General features: G+C 36.7%; 1 protein-coding gene across 2 annotated transcripts; it reads left to right on the forward strand.

Moving 5' to 3' along the window:
- Window positions 1–235: 235 nt before the first annotated feature.
- On the forward strand, window positions 236–16,146 carry CAAP1 (caspase activity and apoptosis inhibitor 1). 2 transcript variants are annotated; one of them, XM_083883962.1, is made up of 6 exons: window positions 236–377; window positions 1,202–1,402; window positions 2,947–3,031; window positions 3,621–3,696; window positions 9,525–9,598; window positions 13,325–16,146. In XM_083883962.1, exons 1-6 carry the CDS (start codon window positions 246–248, stop codon window positions 13,666–13,668), a joined length of 912 nt encoding a protein of 303 aa, XP_083740088.1. In that variant the 5' UTR covers window positions 236–245; the 3' UTR covers window positions 13,669–16,146. The 2 variants fall into 2 exon arrangements, with proteins under 2 accessions (XP_083740088.1, XP_083740089.1); XM_083883963.1 differs by having other exon boundaries at window positions 243–366.
- Window positions 16,147–19,460: the final 3,314 nt, after the last annotated feature.

Here is a 19,460-nt window from a genome sequence, read left to right on the forward strand (position 1 = left end):
CTGAAGACTAAACAACCCAGCTCCCTCAACCGCTCCTCATAAGTCACGTTTTCTCGGTCCTAGATCACAGATATTTGTGTAAACAGTCGGCGCCCACTGCGGCTGCAGTTTCACTCTGCCGTCCCCGTACCCGGACAGGGCACCCAGCCCAGGCCTCGGGCCGCAGCGCGGGGCCGGCAGGGGGCGCTGCCCGCCCGCCAGTCCCGCCGGAAGCGGCGCGCGCGGTGTGCGCGGTGTGCGCGGCCATGCCGGGCAGGAAGTCCGCCAAGGAGAAGAAGCGGCGCCGCTCCCGTTCCTGCTGCCCGGAGGGAGCCCCAGGGCCGGACGGCAGCGACAGGAAGCGGCGGAGCACCGAGTTCAGCCACGGTGCCCTGGAGGTAGCGCGGGCAGAGTCGCGGGGTCCGGGCGGCGGAGGCCCGGCCGCGGTCCCTGCCCGGGCTGGCTGCGGGGAGGGCCGGGCTCGGCCGGGAGCGGTGGGCGGGCGGGGGCAGGCCGAGCCTCCCCAAAACACCGGGCTGTGCTTCTAGGTGTAAGAGGTGTGGATGGCCCCAGGCGTGGTTCTCATGCTTGTGGCATTGTGAGTCTTCTCAAGGATCTGTTGGTGTGCAAAAAGTGGTTGTGGCATGCACGCCTAAGTGAATACTGAGGCTGACAAAACATATTTCTGGCTTTTTTTTTTTTTTTTTTTTTTTTTTTTTTTTTTTTTTTTTTAATTTTAATTAGTTTTTTTATTCTAGCGGTTCTCTACTGATGTACGGAGGATGTATTTTCTAATACAAAGCCCATTTTAATTCTGTGAAGACTCTGCAACACAGGGAATTGTATGCCAATTTTTGTCTTAGTAGGGTAGTTGTAAATGTTGTACTTTATGATTTAATTGCCCAGCGAATCAGACGGATTTCTTCTGTGTTAAAGCGTGCTGTCATGCGTAAGGACCAGCTAAGTATTTGCAGATATGTCCCAGTTAATGAGTACTTTTCACTTCTCGAAGCTTTTAAATTTTTTCCTAGCACAAGAATATTTTCAGTAATAAAAAATGTAACTTCTGTAAAGCAATTACCTTGCAATATGAAACACTGTAACTTGAGAAGATACATTAAGATGTACCTTGCATTTATGGAGGAAAAATTATTGCAAGCACAGATGAAGCTGTAAGCTTCTGTCTTTAATTCACTAGAAAATGTGGCTTCCTTGATCTTAGGAAACAAAATGCAACGTACTCGGTGGAGAAAAAGTGGAAGAAGCTGAACAACCCAGTGATATAGAAGAAGGAGGATTAGATCTCACTGTGTCACTCAAACCTGTCAGTTTCTACATTGGGGACAAAAAGGAAATGCTTCAACAGTGTTTCTGTGTCATAGGGGAGAAGAAACTACAGAAGATGCTGCCTGATACTTTAAAGGTACTGAAATACACTTACCATTTATATACTTACCGTGATCTTGAATGCTTGTGTAACAAAGAATGCTTATCTCTCAAGCCTAGTGTATTTACATTTTAAAAGCTGCTTGTATATTTCTCAACTAAAGAAGCTTCTAAGTAGTCAAGTACCTTTCTCAAGTAGTCTCCCTATCACGTGTCTGGAAGTGAGACTTCTTAAAGATTTGCTGTAGTTATTCCAGGTTACTCCTTTTGATACTGCTCAGCCATTTCTGAACTTCAGGTTTAGCTTTAGACTGTCACTCTACTGGTTAGTTAAATGCAAAAGGATTTTCATGATTGTGAGGAGTAAATTCAGTAGTGTTGTTTGCTAATTAATATGCTGATTTGTAAATAAAATACCAATATCTGTTTGTGGCAACTGATTTTCTTTGTATGGCATTAAAGCAGTGTCTGAGGTAAGAAAATAAAACCCATTCTTCATAAACAGCTTCTGAAGCTGTAATTCCTGTAGACTAAAGCTGGAGTTTTACTGGGTTAGAATATAAGCCTTTTGAGTCTTGTGAACAGTAGGACTTGGTAAAAATAAATTAGGCTAGCAGCCTGTACAGAAGAAGAGGCTTCAGGTGAAGTGAAATGTCTAAATCTGTGTAATGCTTATGTTATTAGTTGAAATTTTTTTTGTCTTAAAGTTTTATCTTAATGAGTTGTATTATTAATACAAGTGAGACAGAACTTCTTCATTTTAAACACATGGCAAATTGCGCACAGGCTGGTCCATTTCTCATCTCTGGCAGAAGAAAAAGAGGTTGAGAAGCTGGAAGGAAAGACATTACTGAGTTTGTAGGGAAATTGCCTCATAGTATAGAACTAAACTTAAAATAGGACTGTGAGTGTTACAACCTGTTTAGCATCTCCTAATTTTGGTACTTGTAAATGGTATCATAGCTCATTAGAAAATGTGAAATTACCAAATGTCACCAAGAGGTATGAGATATAAAAGTAACTGGAATACCAGTAAAATCTGTGGCAGTGTGTGGTATGTACTGAGCATGAGAAATGGATTGAGGTTTACATACTTTCCTTATTTTCAGTGTTGTGATACACAACAGTTGGTGTGTTGTCAGTAGCATTATTTCTCTGTGGACTTGAACTCAACAGTTGCCTCTGGTCTTTGCAAGCTTAATTACATAACCCAGCTTCCTTCAAGTGATGGAAAATCAGGAATAACCAGGTCTGCAGCTGTTAGCTGTTTCATGCTTCATATATAGAGTCTGGTGTTTCTGGTTCTCAGTGTCGCAGCTGCAGTAACAACTCCAGGCCATAGGTTGAGTAACTCATAGTACATATTGCTTAATTTTTCAGACAAAATCCACACATATGCTATTTTTTTGTAGTTGTCATAGCTGAAACTCCTGGCTTTCTACAGCAGTTGCATCAGTGCAGATCAGAATGTGGCAGAGGCTTTAAGCCAAGTTAACTCTTCATTACAGTTGTACATTACATTTTTAATTACTCTCTTCTCAGAAATTTTTAGTAGCTTGTGGTCTGTCTTATCTGTCTTAGAACTGTTCCATGGATGAAATCAAAAGACTTTGCATGGAGCAGCTGGAGCTGTTATCTGAAAAAAAACTGTTGAAGATACTTGAAGGTATGAATGAAACTTTTAAGACTTCACTGTACACCAGAGAATAGTCAGCTTCAACTGGATTTGCACTCTTTCTAGGTACTTAAATATATATGTATATATACAGGCAGACACTATATTAGTGTGTACATAATCCCTCAGTTCCACCAAGGCACACAGTTTGTGTACTTTGATTAAGGATATGATATTCCAGCTTTATTCCGACTTTATTGAACTTGCACTTGATATTTAAGGGATATAGAACTTATTTGTTACATTGCTGTTGTGTCAGTGAAGAGAAACTTTTTGATTCTGAGTGCTCCAGAGTATCTTGCTGTTAATTCTGTACTTTATTTTTAGCACCTATAGTGTTGTACTAAGAATAGCTAATCAGATGTTTTGTAATCCAGTATAAATGTACGTGTAGCTAACAGAAGACTCACAAGTAAGGGTTTTGGCTTTACCTACCTCTAATTTTAGAGCTTATGCTATAACTGGGAAAAATCCTCTTCTGCTGATTGCAATAGAATTAATAATTAAGAGTAAAAGTAATTATGTAGTATTAATTATATCACTTTCCTAAATTTTCGTGTTTGAAACTGTGTATATCTAGGCAAGATTGGAGCTGATTCTGATACTGACGAGGAGGCAGATGGAGGAGACAAGACTGGAGGTGATTCAGTCAGTCAGTGAGTAAAAGACAAAACACTTTAATTTAAGAAGACTGAATAATTCAGAGATTTTTTATGAGAAATGATCAGCTATATCATTGAAAGATCCAATTGCTATATCCTTTATTAATTATTCTAGTTGAATGACAATGAACTGTGATTACTAGCAAGCACTAAACTTACAGACGTGTCTTTGTCATTTTGTGGTGTTAAGTGTGTCTTGAGCATATAACTGGTTTCAAGGTGGCACCCATCAGCTGAGTTATGGTAATTAAACATTCGTACTTATGTCCTGGAACAGAAGTGGTGTGATCTACATTAACTGTCTTTGTGAGCTAAAGCAGTAAACCTCTCACACTTAATTCAGTGAATTATTTAAGTGTACTTTCAGTTCAGCTGAGATTTATCCTTTATCTTCAGTGTTCATTCCAGTCCTTCATTCCTACCTCAGTTGAAGCAGCACTGACACTCACTTGTTCAATGTACTCTGTGTAAGGGGTGCTGAAGAATGTAGAGTTTCAAGAACAGAGGCTTCCAGTGTCTTGCTCTTTATCTTGGCATCTGTCAGCTTGTAAAAGACAGCACTTCTTAACTGTTTCTTAAAACGCTTCTCTGTTTTTTAAAGACCATTTCTTGGTCAGGAATTCACCGGTTTGATAGTTTCTGTGGAAGCAGTGAAGGGAAAAAGAAAGTTACTAGTTATCATGCACAATGCATCTCTGTTTATATTATCACTGTTAGTTCTTCCTAGGTTATCTTTATTACTGGTGGCTTTCATGTAAATGACATTTTTTCCTGCATTCTATTATAGTTTATTTGTTTTAAATCAGACTTATACTAATTGTTTTCATGGAAATGTAAATGTGGAAAGGGAAAAAGTGAGTAGCAAGTTGTACTCTAATCAAAAGTGTTTCAACTGATTGGAAACATCCTATTGTTTCTTTCATTATTGTCCTTTGAAAAAAACACAACAAACATACCTTAAGCAATCTGCATATATCAACTGAAATCCAGAAAGTTTGAATCAATATATCTAAAGAAATGTCAAATGAAATAAGCAAATGACTACACTAAGGAGTTAGTGTAGCCACATGTACAGACCTATTTCCTGTCTGTACCAGCTAAAAGTAGCAGGGATTTGAGGAAGTTTCTCCAGATACAGGAAAGTTGCAAAATCCAGATCTTTATGTGAAGCTTTTAGATGATATTGCATCTAATTGTAAATTGAATCTTCCTTTATTGGTTTTTTGCATGTATTTTTATTCTGTTACCAGAAGTGCATGTCCTGAGACTTTTCCTAAGTTTCAACAATGTAAAAGCTTCACATTCTTACATTAGCACGTAAAACATTTGCTCTCTTATTTTATCACCAGCTTGTTCTGTGTTTAAGTGCTAGAAATCCTGCAATGATTTCCATGCAGAAGAACTGAAGAAGCAGGGCCTATGTTTGCCAGAAACTGGAAAATCCATTACAGTAGATATATTTTGGTTTTTGTGAGCTCTTTATAGGCTTCTGAATATGCAGTTCTCAGATTTTTGTTGCTGTTTCTGTGTTACTGTCTGCAATGGAATACTGTTAAACCAAAAGTATTACTTCCAATAATTCCAATCAAGCTTCCAACTAAACATTGGATATTTAATGGACAGGAGCCACATAATGTCTTGCAAAACCAAGCAGACATTGTTCACGAGGTTCAAGAGGTTTTAGCATGTTTTTGAGCTATTTCTTTTCTTTTACTGGAATTGACTCTTCAAATATCCTCCAGCAGAACAAGTGAAAATAAGTCATATGCTGTAGTAGTAAAACATTATTAAAAGTACAAGCATTCTGATGTCATTATAATGACCAATGGTTCACATGGGTCTGAGTAAATGATCTTTTGGCTTCAAAATCATAATGGGCTTATTTTTTTCCACTGAGTGAAAATTTGCTATTTAATATTTGCTCTTTCAAGAATTTATAGGCATTTTACTACTTTGCAGTCAAAAGTGCAGTTTTTGCTTGTTTTCTTTTGGAAAGGTTAGCAGTTTAAGGTATTGTCTGGTTACATACAGCGTGTTGTGCTCCTGGATACTGGGCTGTTCACAAGCATGCAGTTGTCATCTGATATTTAGCCCTCTAGGACAGTTTTGTTATTTGCAGCATTTGGAATCACTGCAACAACCGGCTACATGAGTCACTGAACAGATACATTAGCATTTGGCTAATGTGCTTCACTGCCTTCTGTTCTTGTGGTGTCCTCCAATTTCATCTATAACAGCACTGATGGACTTTACATAGCTCATTAACTAATTTGATCAACATCTGTCTTTTGAGATACCTTTCTTAGGAAGCACTATTTTGTAAGGACTTTCCCCCTCTTTTTTTTTAAACTTGCTACTTACTGCTTGTTAATTATTTTAGTTCTCATTTGTTCTTGAAAACTATCCTTGGAACAAAGTTTGCAGGAATCTTTGAAGGACTTGTGGAAATGTTTTTTAGGCCTGGAACTAAGTGCAAAGGCAAATTTTAATTCAGGAATGTACATCATGTCAAAAATAACAGAGGTCCTGATCTCAAATCTCACTGCAGTTTTAGGTGAATGATACTTTTCCTTCTGGTCTCCAACCCAAATTATCACTGTAACCTGGTATCTCTGCCACCACTATTGAAGAGCTACTTTCTTAATCCTTAGCCATCTGCTCCTCTGCCAGTACTCCTTTTCCCAAACTTTGCTGCGTTTCTACCCCACTTTGTATAATCTGCTGGAGTTGGGTACCAAATCAAACCCTTCAAACCCAGAGGTCTCTGAGAGCTGTACAAACTCCTGTGGCAAATTGTGTACAGAAAGCATTTGTGTGAGCCCAGTTAGGCATTACACTAGTGTGGTGCATGCCAACATGAAATGCATGCTTTACGTAAAATAAGGTAAATTTAAATTTACAATGTTTGTTGTCAACAAATTGTAACTGTAGTTAGCTTCTTTCTGCTGAAAAGATCATACTGTGAAAATGTTTTTCTGTTTAAAAAAAAAAATTAAAAATACTGAGTTAATTGCTTGGCAGGTGGACTTTGAACTTAAATGTAATCTTGAGGGAGAAATAGAAAGGCTGACAAAAGGGAGAAAATCCAAATTACTGTTGTCACTTACCAGCATAGCATGGAATAAGAGAGTATTAATTGTGTAAATAAGGTCCCTTAATTTTAGAATAACATCTTCTGCTCCCATTGTTTGAAGACATGGTATTGTGTTACCCTTTCTTAAATATATACCACAGTACAGGTATAGGGGAAATTAGGGAAAAATGTTTTTCACTAGCAAATAAGTAAAACAAATTAAAAGCCAAACTAAGCAGTGAACTTAAAATGATCTGATGGGCCAGTAGATGGTGCAAAATGCCTACTTGTGACACAAAGTCATGAAGGTTCACCAGCAAAGCAGTCCAATCAATTCTGAGAGAGTAAAACATGCTTTAAAAAATTCCTAAAAATTCTTCTGCTGCCTAAAAAATTCTTTTGCTGACAGTAGGTAGTCTCTAAAGGAATGTGGGTTTCCTGTAATTATTGTTAAAGTCAAGACATCAGGAGGAAACTTTACAAGTTTCAGTGTGAGATTTTTTTAAAGTTGGTAATTTCTTTTTACATGGCTGTTAAAGTGGTTGTGGATAATTTCACAGCCAGTGTTTGAATATAGAGGTCACTGAGTTTTCTCTCGAAGAGATGGTTACAAGTCCTCATCAGACATCAAGGTGTTACCAGAGTTGTGGAATCTGTTGTCTGCATACTGCTAGGGCAAGATTAGGGTTTTTCAAGGGACACTTTGCTGTCCAATGCAGACATGACTACTGAGTTCAAAATGGTGAAGTATGTGTGTGAAGGAGGGTGGGATAGGGACAGAGGCAACCTAAGATGCTTCTGTTCTTAGCAATGTATTAGGGTATTTCACAACCTAATTTTGGTCAAGAGTTTAGTAACTAAATATAACAAATTTTTAGGAGTTGCTTAAAAAAAAAAAAAAAAAAAAAAAAAAAGGCCAAAAATCCATCTACATCTCCTGAGCAGTAGCTGATGAGAAATTCACATTTCTCCCTGGCTGCTGGCAAAGAAACCCAGAAGATCTGTATCTTCACTGCAGTTACTGCTCAGACCTCCTTGTGCATGCAGGCCTTTTTGATGGCAGGTGCAGACCTGTCATCGTCGTTATCCCCAGTAGCTGATGCTGTTCATCTTTAGGGTATCTAGTACTCTATTATGATCCCTCCATTTGCCTACTTGCAGAACCTGGTCTGTTTTTGGAATTCGGCCTCTGATTTTACAGTCTATTTGATACCTTAGTCCCAGGCCGCACATCCTGCTTGTTGTCTAGACTAGCTTGAGGTTTGCTGGTGAATTATAAGCTGCATGACATTGAAAATCCTGGAGAAAGATTTTTCTTTCATTTACATTTTTCATTTTGATTTCTGTCAACAGTCCTGTAGACTCTTCTGACCTGTGGTCCCCCTTTGCAGTTGTCAGCACACACATTTGGGCATATTTTATTTAGATTATTCTCATCTTGTTTGGAAAGGGAGTTGGTGTAGCCACATGGTTCAATAAACAAGCAGAACAGACTGGTGTTCACATCCAGGGCTTTGCTGGGCAAGTGTATTGACCTGTTTATTCTCCTAAATGAGTTATTACATGATAGTTTATACATTTGTGTTCTAATGGCTAAAAAAAGTGGGAGAAAAAAGAGAGTCTGCTGATGTAGCCTTTGCCACTTCAGAGAAGGAAATAGAAATGAAAATAACTGCCTCTCAGACCACAATGGCTAGAAATATTATGATCTTCCTTCTCCTGATAAAACCATTGGACACATGGAAAAAACTCAACTTGCAGAGCATGAGGAAAGTAGATATGTGTTCATTTTCAGGAAACCCCTAAAGGCCATTACTGAAAAACAAATTTTTAGTTATTATATTTACATCTGTGATACCACAGTACTGCTTCCTTTTTATAGTGTTGTTAAGCTCCCATAGGCAGGGGAGCTGCATTGATTGTGTATTAATACAGATGAAGCCAGTGCCACACTAACATTCAGTTTAGGAATTTGGCAATTCTGTTGTCAAAATGCTCACTGTGTGTGGCAGCTGAACTCTTCTGTGAGTCTGGATCCTTCCACCTGCACTCTTCCTGGATGTCTTACCTTATTTTCACAGTTTGTGTAACTAGTATGTGTGAATTACCTGAAGGACATTAACATTTCACTGAAGTCTCTTCCTTACACTTGTGCAAGGAGTTGAAATCCAACACATCAAGGGTAGAAATCTTTAAATAGGAGAAATAAAGAAGTGCAGGTACTGAATACATTATATAGCTGAGTTGTAAACAGTTTCATTTTAAAAAGTATCCCTTTGTGAAACAAGAAGATTCTGGTTTAGGAGAGGTTGGTGACGGGCTGATGATTTCATGAAAATATCTTTTTATTTTCAAAATAAGACGGTAAATATTGGTATTTGAGTGCAGCAGAAGCTATTGTTTTCCCAAACCATTTAATTATGTGACAGTTTATTTTGAGTTTTACAGAAAAGCTCCTAATATGAGGAACTTTTTCTCAGCTATGGCTCCTCAGTTATAACCATTGAGGGTTCTTACTCTAAAAGACAAGGATTCTGTGGAAATAATTGCTTCATCCTTGTGTATAACAAGGCAAATCAAAAAAGGTTCATTTTCGAGTGCTCAGATTACCTCTGTGTGTGTTCCTTCTGCCCTTTTTCCTACTGTAGCTGGCTTATTGGCCTACCACCTCATAATCTTTTAGTTTCTAAAAGATGTTCTGTTACATTTTAAATTATAGTGTTTAAAATGTGTTCTTAATTGTTTTTAGACAGGACAACAGTATAGACTCAACTTCTTCTCTGAGAGAAGACAGCAGGCTGGAAGGTCAGGAGTCAAAACAAGGTATGTAGTGAAGAAAGCTGATATTGTGTGTTCTCCATGTTGCCCAGTGACTAATTCCAGGTAGCTGACAGCTCTCTTGAGAGCAGAGAATGAACATTCATTGAGAAGGAATATTTTGTCTTGTGTGCTTTCTCTCCTTAAATGCAAAAATGCAGCTTTGTCAGACATTTGAGTACTACAGTGATTGGCAGGATAGAAAATGCAAAGGCAAGTAAGTTATTGGTGCACTTTTATACTTCCTACACAAGAAAACAGTATTTTTAGCCTCCAGCAGTATTTGTTTTATTCCAGTCATTAAATCAGCATTTACAACAATTGCCAATGATAGTTTGTGCATGAAGCACTAGAACTATAGGTGTTTCTGTCTCAGTCTGTTTATTTTCATTTTGACTGGCTCTAAGGAGAAAGATCAGAGTCAAAGAATATTGAAAAATTTTTAAGCTACATTTCTCTTTTGCAAAGGCCTACCTTTATTTGCTTCTTGCAACTGCTATTTCACAATTCAGAACGTTGTCTAAAAGATGTCTCCTGGAATGACTTTGTGTAACATATTTCTTTTCTGAATTCGTTAGTGAGAAGAGTTAAATGAGAAAAGAAAGAGTCATAGGTAATAAGAGCATCAAAACTCTTAGGAGTGAATTGCTATGACTATGAATAATCCTTTAAATGCTGCTTGTTGTGCTATATGAAGGAATCTTAGAATCGACAAATTTCCTGCAGATTTCTTCTGCTTCTGTGTTATCAAAGTGAGTTGATGGTTGTTGCAAGTGATACCATTTTTTATGACTTAATCAACCAGAGTATCATGATGGCTTTAGGCTATAACAGTGGCTCCATTCAAGATGTTAGGTTTAAAGAACTTTTGAGAATATTGTGTAGATAAGAAAGTATAATCCAGTCATTCTCCTTCACTGCAGCCCGAGAAGCTGTGGGAAAAAGAAATGAGAGAATAAACAAAATTGTATAAAGTAAAATAAAAATTAAAATTTTAATTAAGTGTGCTAAAATGAATTTTGCAACTGTAGATGAAGGATAAGTTACCAAAATGAAAAAGATAATGAGAAATGCCAGCCATGGCATCTTTATTACTGTAAAAACACAGGTGTAAAAGAAGGAAATAAAGCCTGTTAGCTCATTAAACATCTATAGGCCAAAATCCCGTATGAATGCTGAATTACACAGTACTGGAGGTTCCAATTTCTAAATAGAACCCAAGGTTGTTCTGTCCAGCTTCTCATCCTTACAAAGTCTGGGACAAACATGAATGGCTTAATTTTTTGTTCCTTCTTCATGTTGATTCCAAAAGGACCAGTTGATTCCAAAAGGAATCCCATGGTGGGCTGACCCCAGCCAGCAGTAGGCACATGCCAACCCCACAATTACTTGTCCCCCCAATCAGCAATACAAAATAAGGAGAACTTACATATGAGTCAACATAAAGACTCTAAGTGAAGCAAGAGCTGTACGTAGAAACAAGGCAAAATTAGAGACTTAGTCACAACTTCCCAGCCAGATTTTTAGCCACTTCCTGAGAAGCAGAGACTCAGCATGTGGGACAGTTACTTGGGAAGGCAGATACCGATGTTGTATATCCCTTAGGTCAGTTTGGCTCAGCTGTCCTGGCCCTGTGTCCTTCCCAACCTCCCAGTTTACTTTCTGTGGGGTCAGAGTGAGAAACAGAGAAGGCCCTAAAGTTGTGCAAGCACTCCTCAGCAGTAGCCAAACGGGTGTGTTATCAACACCATTTCAGAAACAAATCCAAAAGCAGCATCATGCACTCTGATGTGAACAAAATTAAGTCCATCCCAGCCAGACTCAGTACAGGTCAGTTTAACTTTGGCAGTAAATTAGGATGAGCAGGCTCAGATGTTAAGTTCCAGGCTTTGATTTGTGATCCAGTGATGCATCTGATTTTTTGATCCATGGAAATGCTGCTTGGTTGACCAGCATGTTAGGTAAATAAATACTGATTTATACTGTGAAGCAAGACAGAAAAAAATTACCATATTTTAATCCTATTGTTTCCCATTCTGATGTTTCACATATGTTGTGGCTTGCAAGTTAAAAAGATATTTTTCAAAGATGATTAAGTGGTGTGGGAGATAGGGGAAGCTGCATATGAAACTGAAATATTAGTCTTTAAGTTTCTGTCGCAGTAGGAACAGGCCAAGACTACTTTGGATCAAAGAAGACCCTTGTATGTTCATCTCATGAGTAGTTTTTGTACACACTGCTGTGAGGAGAACTTTTTTGTAGCTTTGTTTATTTTTTAGGCTTTCAGATTTTATAATCCAAAATTGTGATTTATCTTGCTAAAAAAAAGGTGAAAAGTGATCTATAAACTTATGTCTCAACGTATATTTTATTGAGCTGATTTTGCTTACTGTTAGCTTTGTTTGGAATTTTTGATGTGCCACATACCTTAGCTGTACAGGTATGTGAGTTCATTCTCAGGGTGAATTTGCAGAATTCTTAAATCTGAACTTAAATGCTGTGACAATCATAGACAAATACAGAGTGATCAGGCCTGAGTAACTGAAATAAGTGTCTATAGTACAAAAAATGTTTAATACTGGATCAAAAAAACTCTAATGTTTTTAATTACTGTTGTTTATAAAACCATTTTGAGATGTTTTAATCTTCCTTTCCTTCCTCCTTTTGTTTTTTAAGTAGAGAAATTGCATTTATAGCTTTCAAACTAGCTAGTATTGATTTTTTTTCACACCCTCAGGATGGGAGCAGTATTGTAAATCCCAAGAAAAATAGATTTTCCTAAGATTTTTGAGCACTTTTCATGTGTTAATACCAAGTGCATACAGGTACCATAAAGCATATTAAATTTTTTTAAAAAGTAACATTTTTCTGAAGCCTTGTTTTTCCTGTGCAAGTTGTAAAAATGGTATTACCAAAAGTAATAAAAAGTAATATAAAGTCTGTATAATCAGTAACTTTACCATCATCCAAATACACATTATTCATTTTAAGCTGGAACCAATCCTGCTCTATGTTTCCACATTTACAGAAGTTGTTGAAAGAGTATGAATTTCTGAGGCAATGTGTCTAAATCAAGTCTTGCTGTAGCCAAATAGAAAGAACAGTTGGTCAGGTTATGTTGGAGCTTTGTATTTATTTTATTGGGCTCCCTCTTCTAATTATGTTTTTAAAAATAAAATCCAACATTCAGCCACAATTAAAAACCAAAGTCTTAAATTCCTCCATGTTTTTACATTTGAGTTGAATACATCTGGAAGACTAATGATAGATTCTGAGTAGTTGCACTATAAGTAGAGTTTCTATTAATTTTTAGTCTTGTGTCTCACTATAGTCCCACTTCTCTTAAAATACATGACATAGTTGAATGTAATTATTGAAGTTGCATTCTGAAAATTAGGTTTACTTAAGAGATAAACAAAAATCAGTTTTGCACTGCAAAAGCTTTCTTTAATGTAAAATTTTATGACAATTTAATTAGCTTCATAGGAGGGAATAAATTTTTCTGGTACTGCTGCTTTGCTATGCTGCCTTTTAGATCAGCATAAAAATGCGTTAACACTTGTAATAAATTAGCTTTAAAAGTTGGAGGAGAAAAGGAAGAATTGGTTTTCTTATAGATCTTTTTTCAATGTCTTAATTTGCAGAGTAACAGCTTAAGCAGAAGTGATTTTGTAAATTGAGGTAAAAACAATTCTGTTAGGCAACTCTGTGATACTTATGTTTGTGTTACAGGTAAGGGAGAAGATAGTGATGTCCTCAGCATAAATGCAGATGCATATGATAGTGACATAGAAGGCCCATGCAATGAAGAGGATGGCCCAGATGTGCAAGAGAGCATTGTCAGAAGTGGAGCTGGTCAGATAGATGACCTTCAGAAGGACATTGAGAAGAGTGTGAACGAGATACTGGGGTTGGCGGAGTCCAGCCCAAAGGAGCCCAAAGCAGCAACCTTAACTGTTCCTCCATCAGAAGATGTTCAGCCATCAGCACAACAGCTGGAGCTTCTGGAACTTGAGATGAGGGCCAGAGCTATTAAGGCTCTGATGAAAGCTGGTGATGTAAAAAAACATCCATGACACTCTTCAGATTTCATTTTCACTGTTTGTTTCGAAGAAGGTGGTGTCTGTTCTCTTCAGTGCTACAGTGTGTTTGGGTTGGGTATGACATTCCTCATTCAGACTGTGTTGTGTATCGTGACCTGTGGTTCAGTGGTTTTGTTGCCTTTAGTGTGCTGCGTCCATAACATGCACAAACAGAGGTTGTTGCTTCCCTGAGATGAGGTGTCCTTGTGCTGGGTTGCCTCTTCAGGGAGTCACACCACATGTAGAGCTGTGCCAGGGACCTGGTGCCTTCCAGAAAGGTTGTTGTAGAAACTTAGAATCATAGAATGGTTAGGATTGAAAGGGATTTGAGACTGCTTAATTCTTCTTGGGGTCCATCTCATCGTAATGTAGGTATTCTAATTAAAATGTCATGCTTTGTGTAAAAGCATACTCAATTTTTTTGAAATTTGAATTCCTAAAGGGGAGGATTTTTACCTTTAAAACAAATAAAACAATAAAATAACTGTTCAAATAAACAGTTGAACATGGTATTTTAAGAGTTATGAAAGTGCCTGAAAGAGACAGAGCAGAGTTTATTACACTGCCATGTAGTTTTGTCACTTTTCTCCTCTTATCTTTTGTATTATAACTGCAGAGAGCAGAGTTCTTCCAAACTGTAAAGCTTTTCTTTTGAATATTTGCCATAGCATTTAGCAAATCAAACAGTTCAGAAGACCTTGAGCTTTTAACATTCAATTGATATAGTCATTTCATGTCCCTGAAAGTAAGAAAATCCACCTAATTTCAGTATGCTCCTTTAGAAAAAGCATTTAATTTATGAGCTTTTAAAATGTAAATTCTTTTTTTATCCACTTCAAGGTATTCCTTTATAAATAAATTGAATTTTAGAATTAATTTTCATGCTATATCTTACAACAATTAAAATTATTTTAATTTTTTTTAGAATTAGTGCTGGTTTTATATCTGACTACTAATCAAAGCATATTAAAATATGTGTGTTTGTTTACACATGCAGACATCAATTTTTTCTTTAAAGGTATGAAGTTTACCACTGTCCTCTTTGTTTATAAAATGATGAATTGTATATTTTTATTCATGAATTTTCTTTGGTTGTTACTTAGAAAGTCAGTTACAGACTTTGCAACAGTAGCAGAGATAATTTTCCCTACTATTGTGTAATACTACTGCAAACTTTTGTCAATTCAGATGTCATGTCATGAATTCTTTTAAGGTTTATAATTTTCTTTTTATTCTTCCATTTTATTCCTTTTCTTTCTTCTCTTTATTCCCTTTGTTTTTTTTCCTGTTTCCTTTTAAACCCTTTCCTCTAGCAAACGTCTTGTATATTTCTTGAGTATGATTGATTTCCTCTAGAATCAACATTATTTTAAAATGTTAGCAGAATGTAAATTTTATAATAAACTAAAACCTTCATTAAATACAGCTGAGAAAATTACAGTGTGCTTCCACTAAGTGATGTCAGTGACCTGGGTAAAGTGTTACCACAGCATCTACAGTTTTCTATTATTTTGTAGCAAATGGAGCATGTAAGTGAAAATATATACACACAATTCAAAAGGTAACCTTACTGTCTCAAAATCTGTGGGTGTTGTCTTTGGTCAGTTTCATTTGTTGGGTGACCTTGTGTTTTATTTGTGCCCAGAGAAACTAAAGAAATAATCAGAGAAGGACAGCTTGCAAACCTTGGATGTGCTGTCTTCTCTTTTATGAAGTCTTAGGCTGGTGGAGCTGTTAGATTTCAAAGACCCATTCTAGTGCTGCTGTACTTAGGTCATTAAGGCACCGAATACCTGATCTTGCCTGCTGTGGAAGTGCAAAAGCTTGCTAGCAAGGGCATTTCCCATGTCACTAGAAGAATCCACATGTATGAAGTGTATTCTTATTCTTTTTTAGAGGTATTGCAAAACAACATCTTTCCGTTGTTTAGCAATACCAAAATACTGCTGGAAGTAATGATAAACTAGAATTTAATTGCCTTCTACTGACTGCTTTCTGGAGGTGTATGGGATTTATTATTTCCCTACTGGTTTCCCAGGTCACCCTTAAAAGTTTGTTTTAGCATTTTCAACTGTTAAAGGTTTATTTCAAGCTCTGTATCAAGAAGTTGCAAATGTTAACTTCAGCATGTAGTGTGACAGAGATGAAATAGCTTTACTATGCATATGACAGAGAAAATTTGTAATTACAGCCTAATTAAATTCAAAATTAAAAGATGAGAAGTATTCCAAGAAAATTCAATTAAGCTGTTTACAAAAATAAAAAAAATGAGATACTTAGGGTGATTGGTTGCACAAGCGCTAATTCATTTTTAGGATATTGTTCTGTTTGCTGCTTAGGTTAAAAACAGATCAGCTAAATTACATGTGTTCTTGCATAGATTTGTATCACTGAAGAGATAAATCCAGTGTATTTAAAATATTTATTATACAGCTGTTTTGTTTTTCACTTTTAAATGTGTCTGTGATTTTTTCCTTGAAAAATAAACTTATTTCATTTGGAAGAAGAGGCAATTTGTATGTAAAATATATTGAATTATTTATGAAATGTTAAATTAGTGTTACTAGGTTTTGATCAGGAAACAAATATTACACACTAGGTGCTGGTCAGCGTGAGAAAGATCTTGATTATATTTTGGACTGCAACAAAAATTTTTTCTAATGAATTTTGGCTGTCCTCATAGATAGTGCACAGTGCTTTTTTGAGGAGGTAGGGGGTTGATTGTGTGTGTACTAGGTAAATAAAAAGGTATGACTCTACAGAGAGTAAAAAGTATTTATCTCCATTTGGAGGCTTTGCTGTTACAGTGATTTCACAGAGAATAATAAATAGATTTCAAGATGCCAGTTTTGAGAGGCAAAACACAAATGTTTCCACAGAAAAGAATTAGTTTCCCTTGTAATGCTCTTTTTAATATAGTATTTGCTCTCAAAAGTATTTTGCCTAAGAGACTTGGTGCTGTAACTTTTTTTTTTAAGCTATGCTATAAAATATATTCTTTGCTGTTTGAAATTACTGTAATTGTTAATTGTAGTGAATGAAATTTTGACCACTGCTAGCTACAGGTTGTTCCTAAGTTTATTTGAAAAAATAGAATGTCAGCTAATCTGTGTAGGTGATACAAGATGCTGCTGTTCTAACCAGATACTGTTGAAATGCCACATGAAACACGAGCAGTTCAGGACTGCATTGTGAGTCTTGCTGAAGGAGCACTTTACAGTGTTCTTGTCTGTATTTAAAGGAGCACAGTTTCAAAAACAGCAGCCACCTCGGGGGAACCTTGTAGTGGGACAAAATGTCTTCACCAGCTGGTCCCATACAATGTGAGAGCTTTAAAGTTTGTAAATGGTTGCTTAGTTATTGCTGTTATTTTTTAAATAATAGTTTACAAAAGCAGTTACAGTAACTAAAGTTACTTTTATTTTTCTTCTGTGGCTAAACATTCTTTAAAAACAGCAACTGAAGAAAGGCTTTATGTGCATGAGTGCATAGTAGATTATTATATGGCATTTTATGTGCCTGTCTGAAAATTATAAACACTGATTCAGCTTTATGAGATTGCTGACGCTGGTAAATATGCCCTTTTCATGGAAGATAATTGAAGATTAATTGTGAAATAAGCCCTTTAGTCAGGAATGGAGATGAGGTGGTTAATTGATCCAAAAACATAAGAACAACATAACTTTAGAAGCATAGGCAACAAATTAAAAACTGATTATAAAGTCCTGCAATTTAGTCCCAGTAGTGTAAACCTTCATGTTTATTGCTAAGTCATTTTGCAACGTATGTAGAGAATAAAAAAGTTTGTTCACCTTATTTGTGGCCAAATATAGATGTTAAAGTACTTGATTTTGTGGACGAGGGGGTGAAATCCCATGTTTCATGAGCCTTTTTTAGCATTGTTATTGAAATGTGTAAACAGAATACATAAAAGGTGGAGAAAAATCTACTCCTACTCCCTGTAGGAAGGTTTATCCACATACCACTTAATCAACCTGACTCTGTAGTCAGGTAAGGAAAGATCTCAAAAATTTAAATCTAAATATTACACGTTTATTGCATTATACGGCACAATAATAGCATGAAAAGAAACACCAAACCAAAAATAACCAGACAATGGAACATGTTCATTTGTTCATTCATTGCATCATCATTTTTTAAACAGTGTAAAGGAACTTTTTGTCCATGGGATCATTGATTATTGTCAATCTCAAAATTAAGGTTTTGTCTTTTGTATCTAATGGTTCTGCAAAGCCATGAATTGTCTAATCTAAATTCTATCTTGTGTTTCCAGACTCCAGTCAATCTTAGTTTACTTAAGAATTCTCAGCTTTACTTCACTTCAATACTATGCAGTTCTGCATGGCTATATTGAAGACCTGTCCACTGGGAGCAGAGCAGATGCAGATAAAGTCTTCTAAGATTGCCAGAAGAGCACAGGACAAAGAGACACAGCTAGAAAAGTGTGTTTAGTCTAAGCATGTTGATACTATCCTTCAGAGTACTGGGAAAGCATTTGAGCTGAATATGAATGCTGGTGAGGAACTACGTGTACGTTTTGGTTAGGTTGCTGCCTCCTGGTTGCTCTCTCTTTTGGTTCCCAGGTTGTCTCCTGGTCCCCTCCCTGCTGTTGTGCAGATAGTGTTCATCTGGATATGTACAGAACCACATGAGGAAACTGATTCACTCAGGGAATGCTGCCCATCTGCTTCTAACCTGGGGCACCATTCTGACTGAATTTGCTGTGTTGGAACAACAGAATGAGTAGTGAAAACCCAACTGCTGAATGGTGCTGGATTATATTACATAAGTGATTCCCCATGTTCTTCCTGTCCTTAAGATATGAAGCATCAGAAATAAGGTCCATGGCTTAATTTGTCTTTTTGAAAGCATGTAGATCTTTCACTCAAAAATGTTAGCTGAACTGCTCCAAGTATAAACTATCTAAGCTATTAAATTTTTATTAAATCTACATTCTTGATTATTGACTGGTGCAGATTTTCTATGTGTATGGTTTTTGGTTTTTCATTGGTGCTGTCATTTGGTTAGAGGTTTTTTGTTGAAGTCTGTGTAATTGTTGCTACATGTATGTAGTCTGGTGAAAGTTAGTGCATCATAATTGTATGTGAATTAAACTTTTGGATTACATCCACATTAGGGGGCTATGTTGCTTTAACAATGTCTGTTTCAAAAAGTAATATACTAAGAGCAGAGCCCAAACTGTATAAACAATTTTTAAGCAGTACTTTTCTCTACATAATAAAGTGAATGGAAGCAGAATAGTGAAGAGGAGGTCTTGGTTTGAAAGACCAAGGTGTCTGCTAGGGACAGGCAGGGCCCTCCCTTGGAATGGAGAATTCAAATCCCCTCCCTCCAAATTATTGTAATTTAGAAAACTGAAGAGGTTTTCAGGCAGAGGTATGGGAATAGGAATAACAGTTCTTTACTAGTATGTATAACAAAGGCAAACAAACAACAAGAGCTACAGTATTAATAATAAACAGAACCAGGAACCCCGAGGGGCTTTGTTTCACAGAGCCTGGAGCAGTCTGATCACTTGGGACTCTGAGAGCACCAAGCTGGAACGGTGGAAAATTGTGGGTTGGTGGATGATCAGAAGCTCCTCAATTTCTACTAAACCTTTTGAACACTTAGTGGATCTAAACAATTCTATTAATATATTACCTTCTTTAAAATGTGTAAAAAAAAAATTAAAGAAACAGGTTTCTTATGGAATACTATTTGTACTGAAATGCTGAAGAACTATTGATACTGTTCCAAGGAAC

Source organism: Zosterops lateralis (genome assembly GCF_965231275.1).
Source record: "Zosterops lateralis genome assembly, chromosome: Z".
Classification (NCBI taxonomy): domain Eukaryota; kingdom Metazoa; phylum Chordata; class Aves; order Passeriformes; family Zosteropidae; genus Zosterops; species Zosterops lateralis.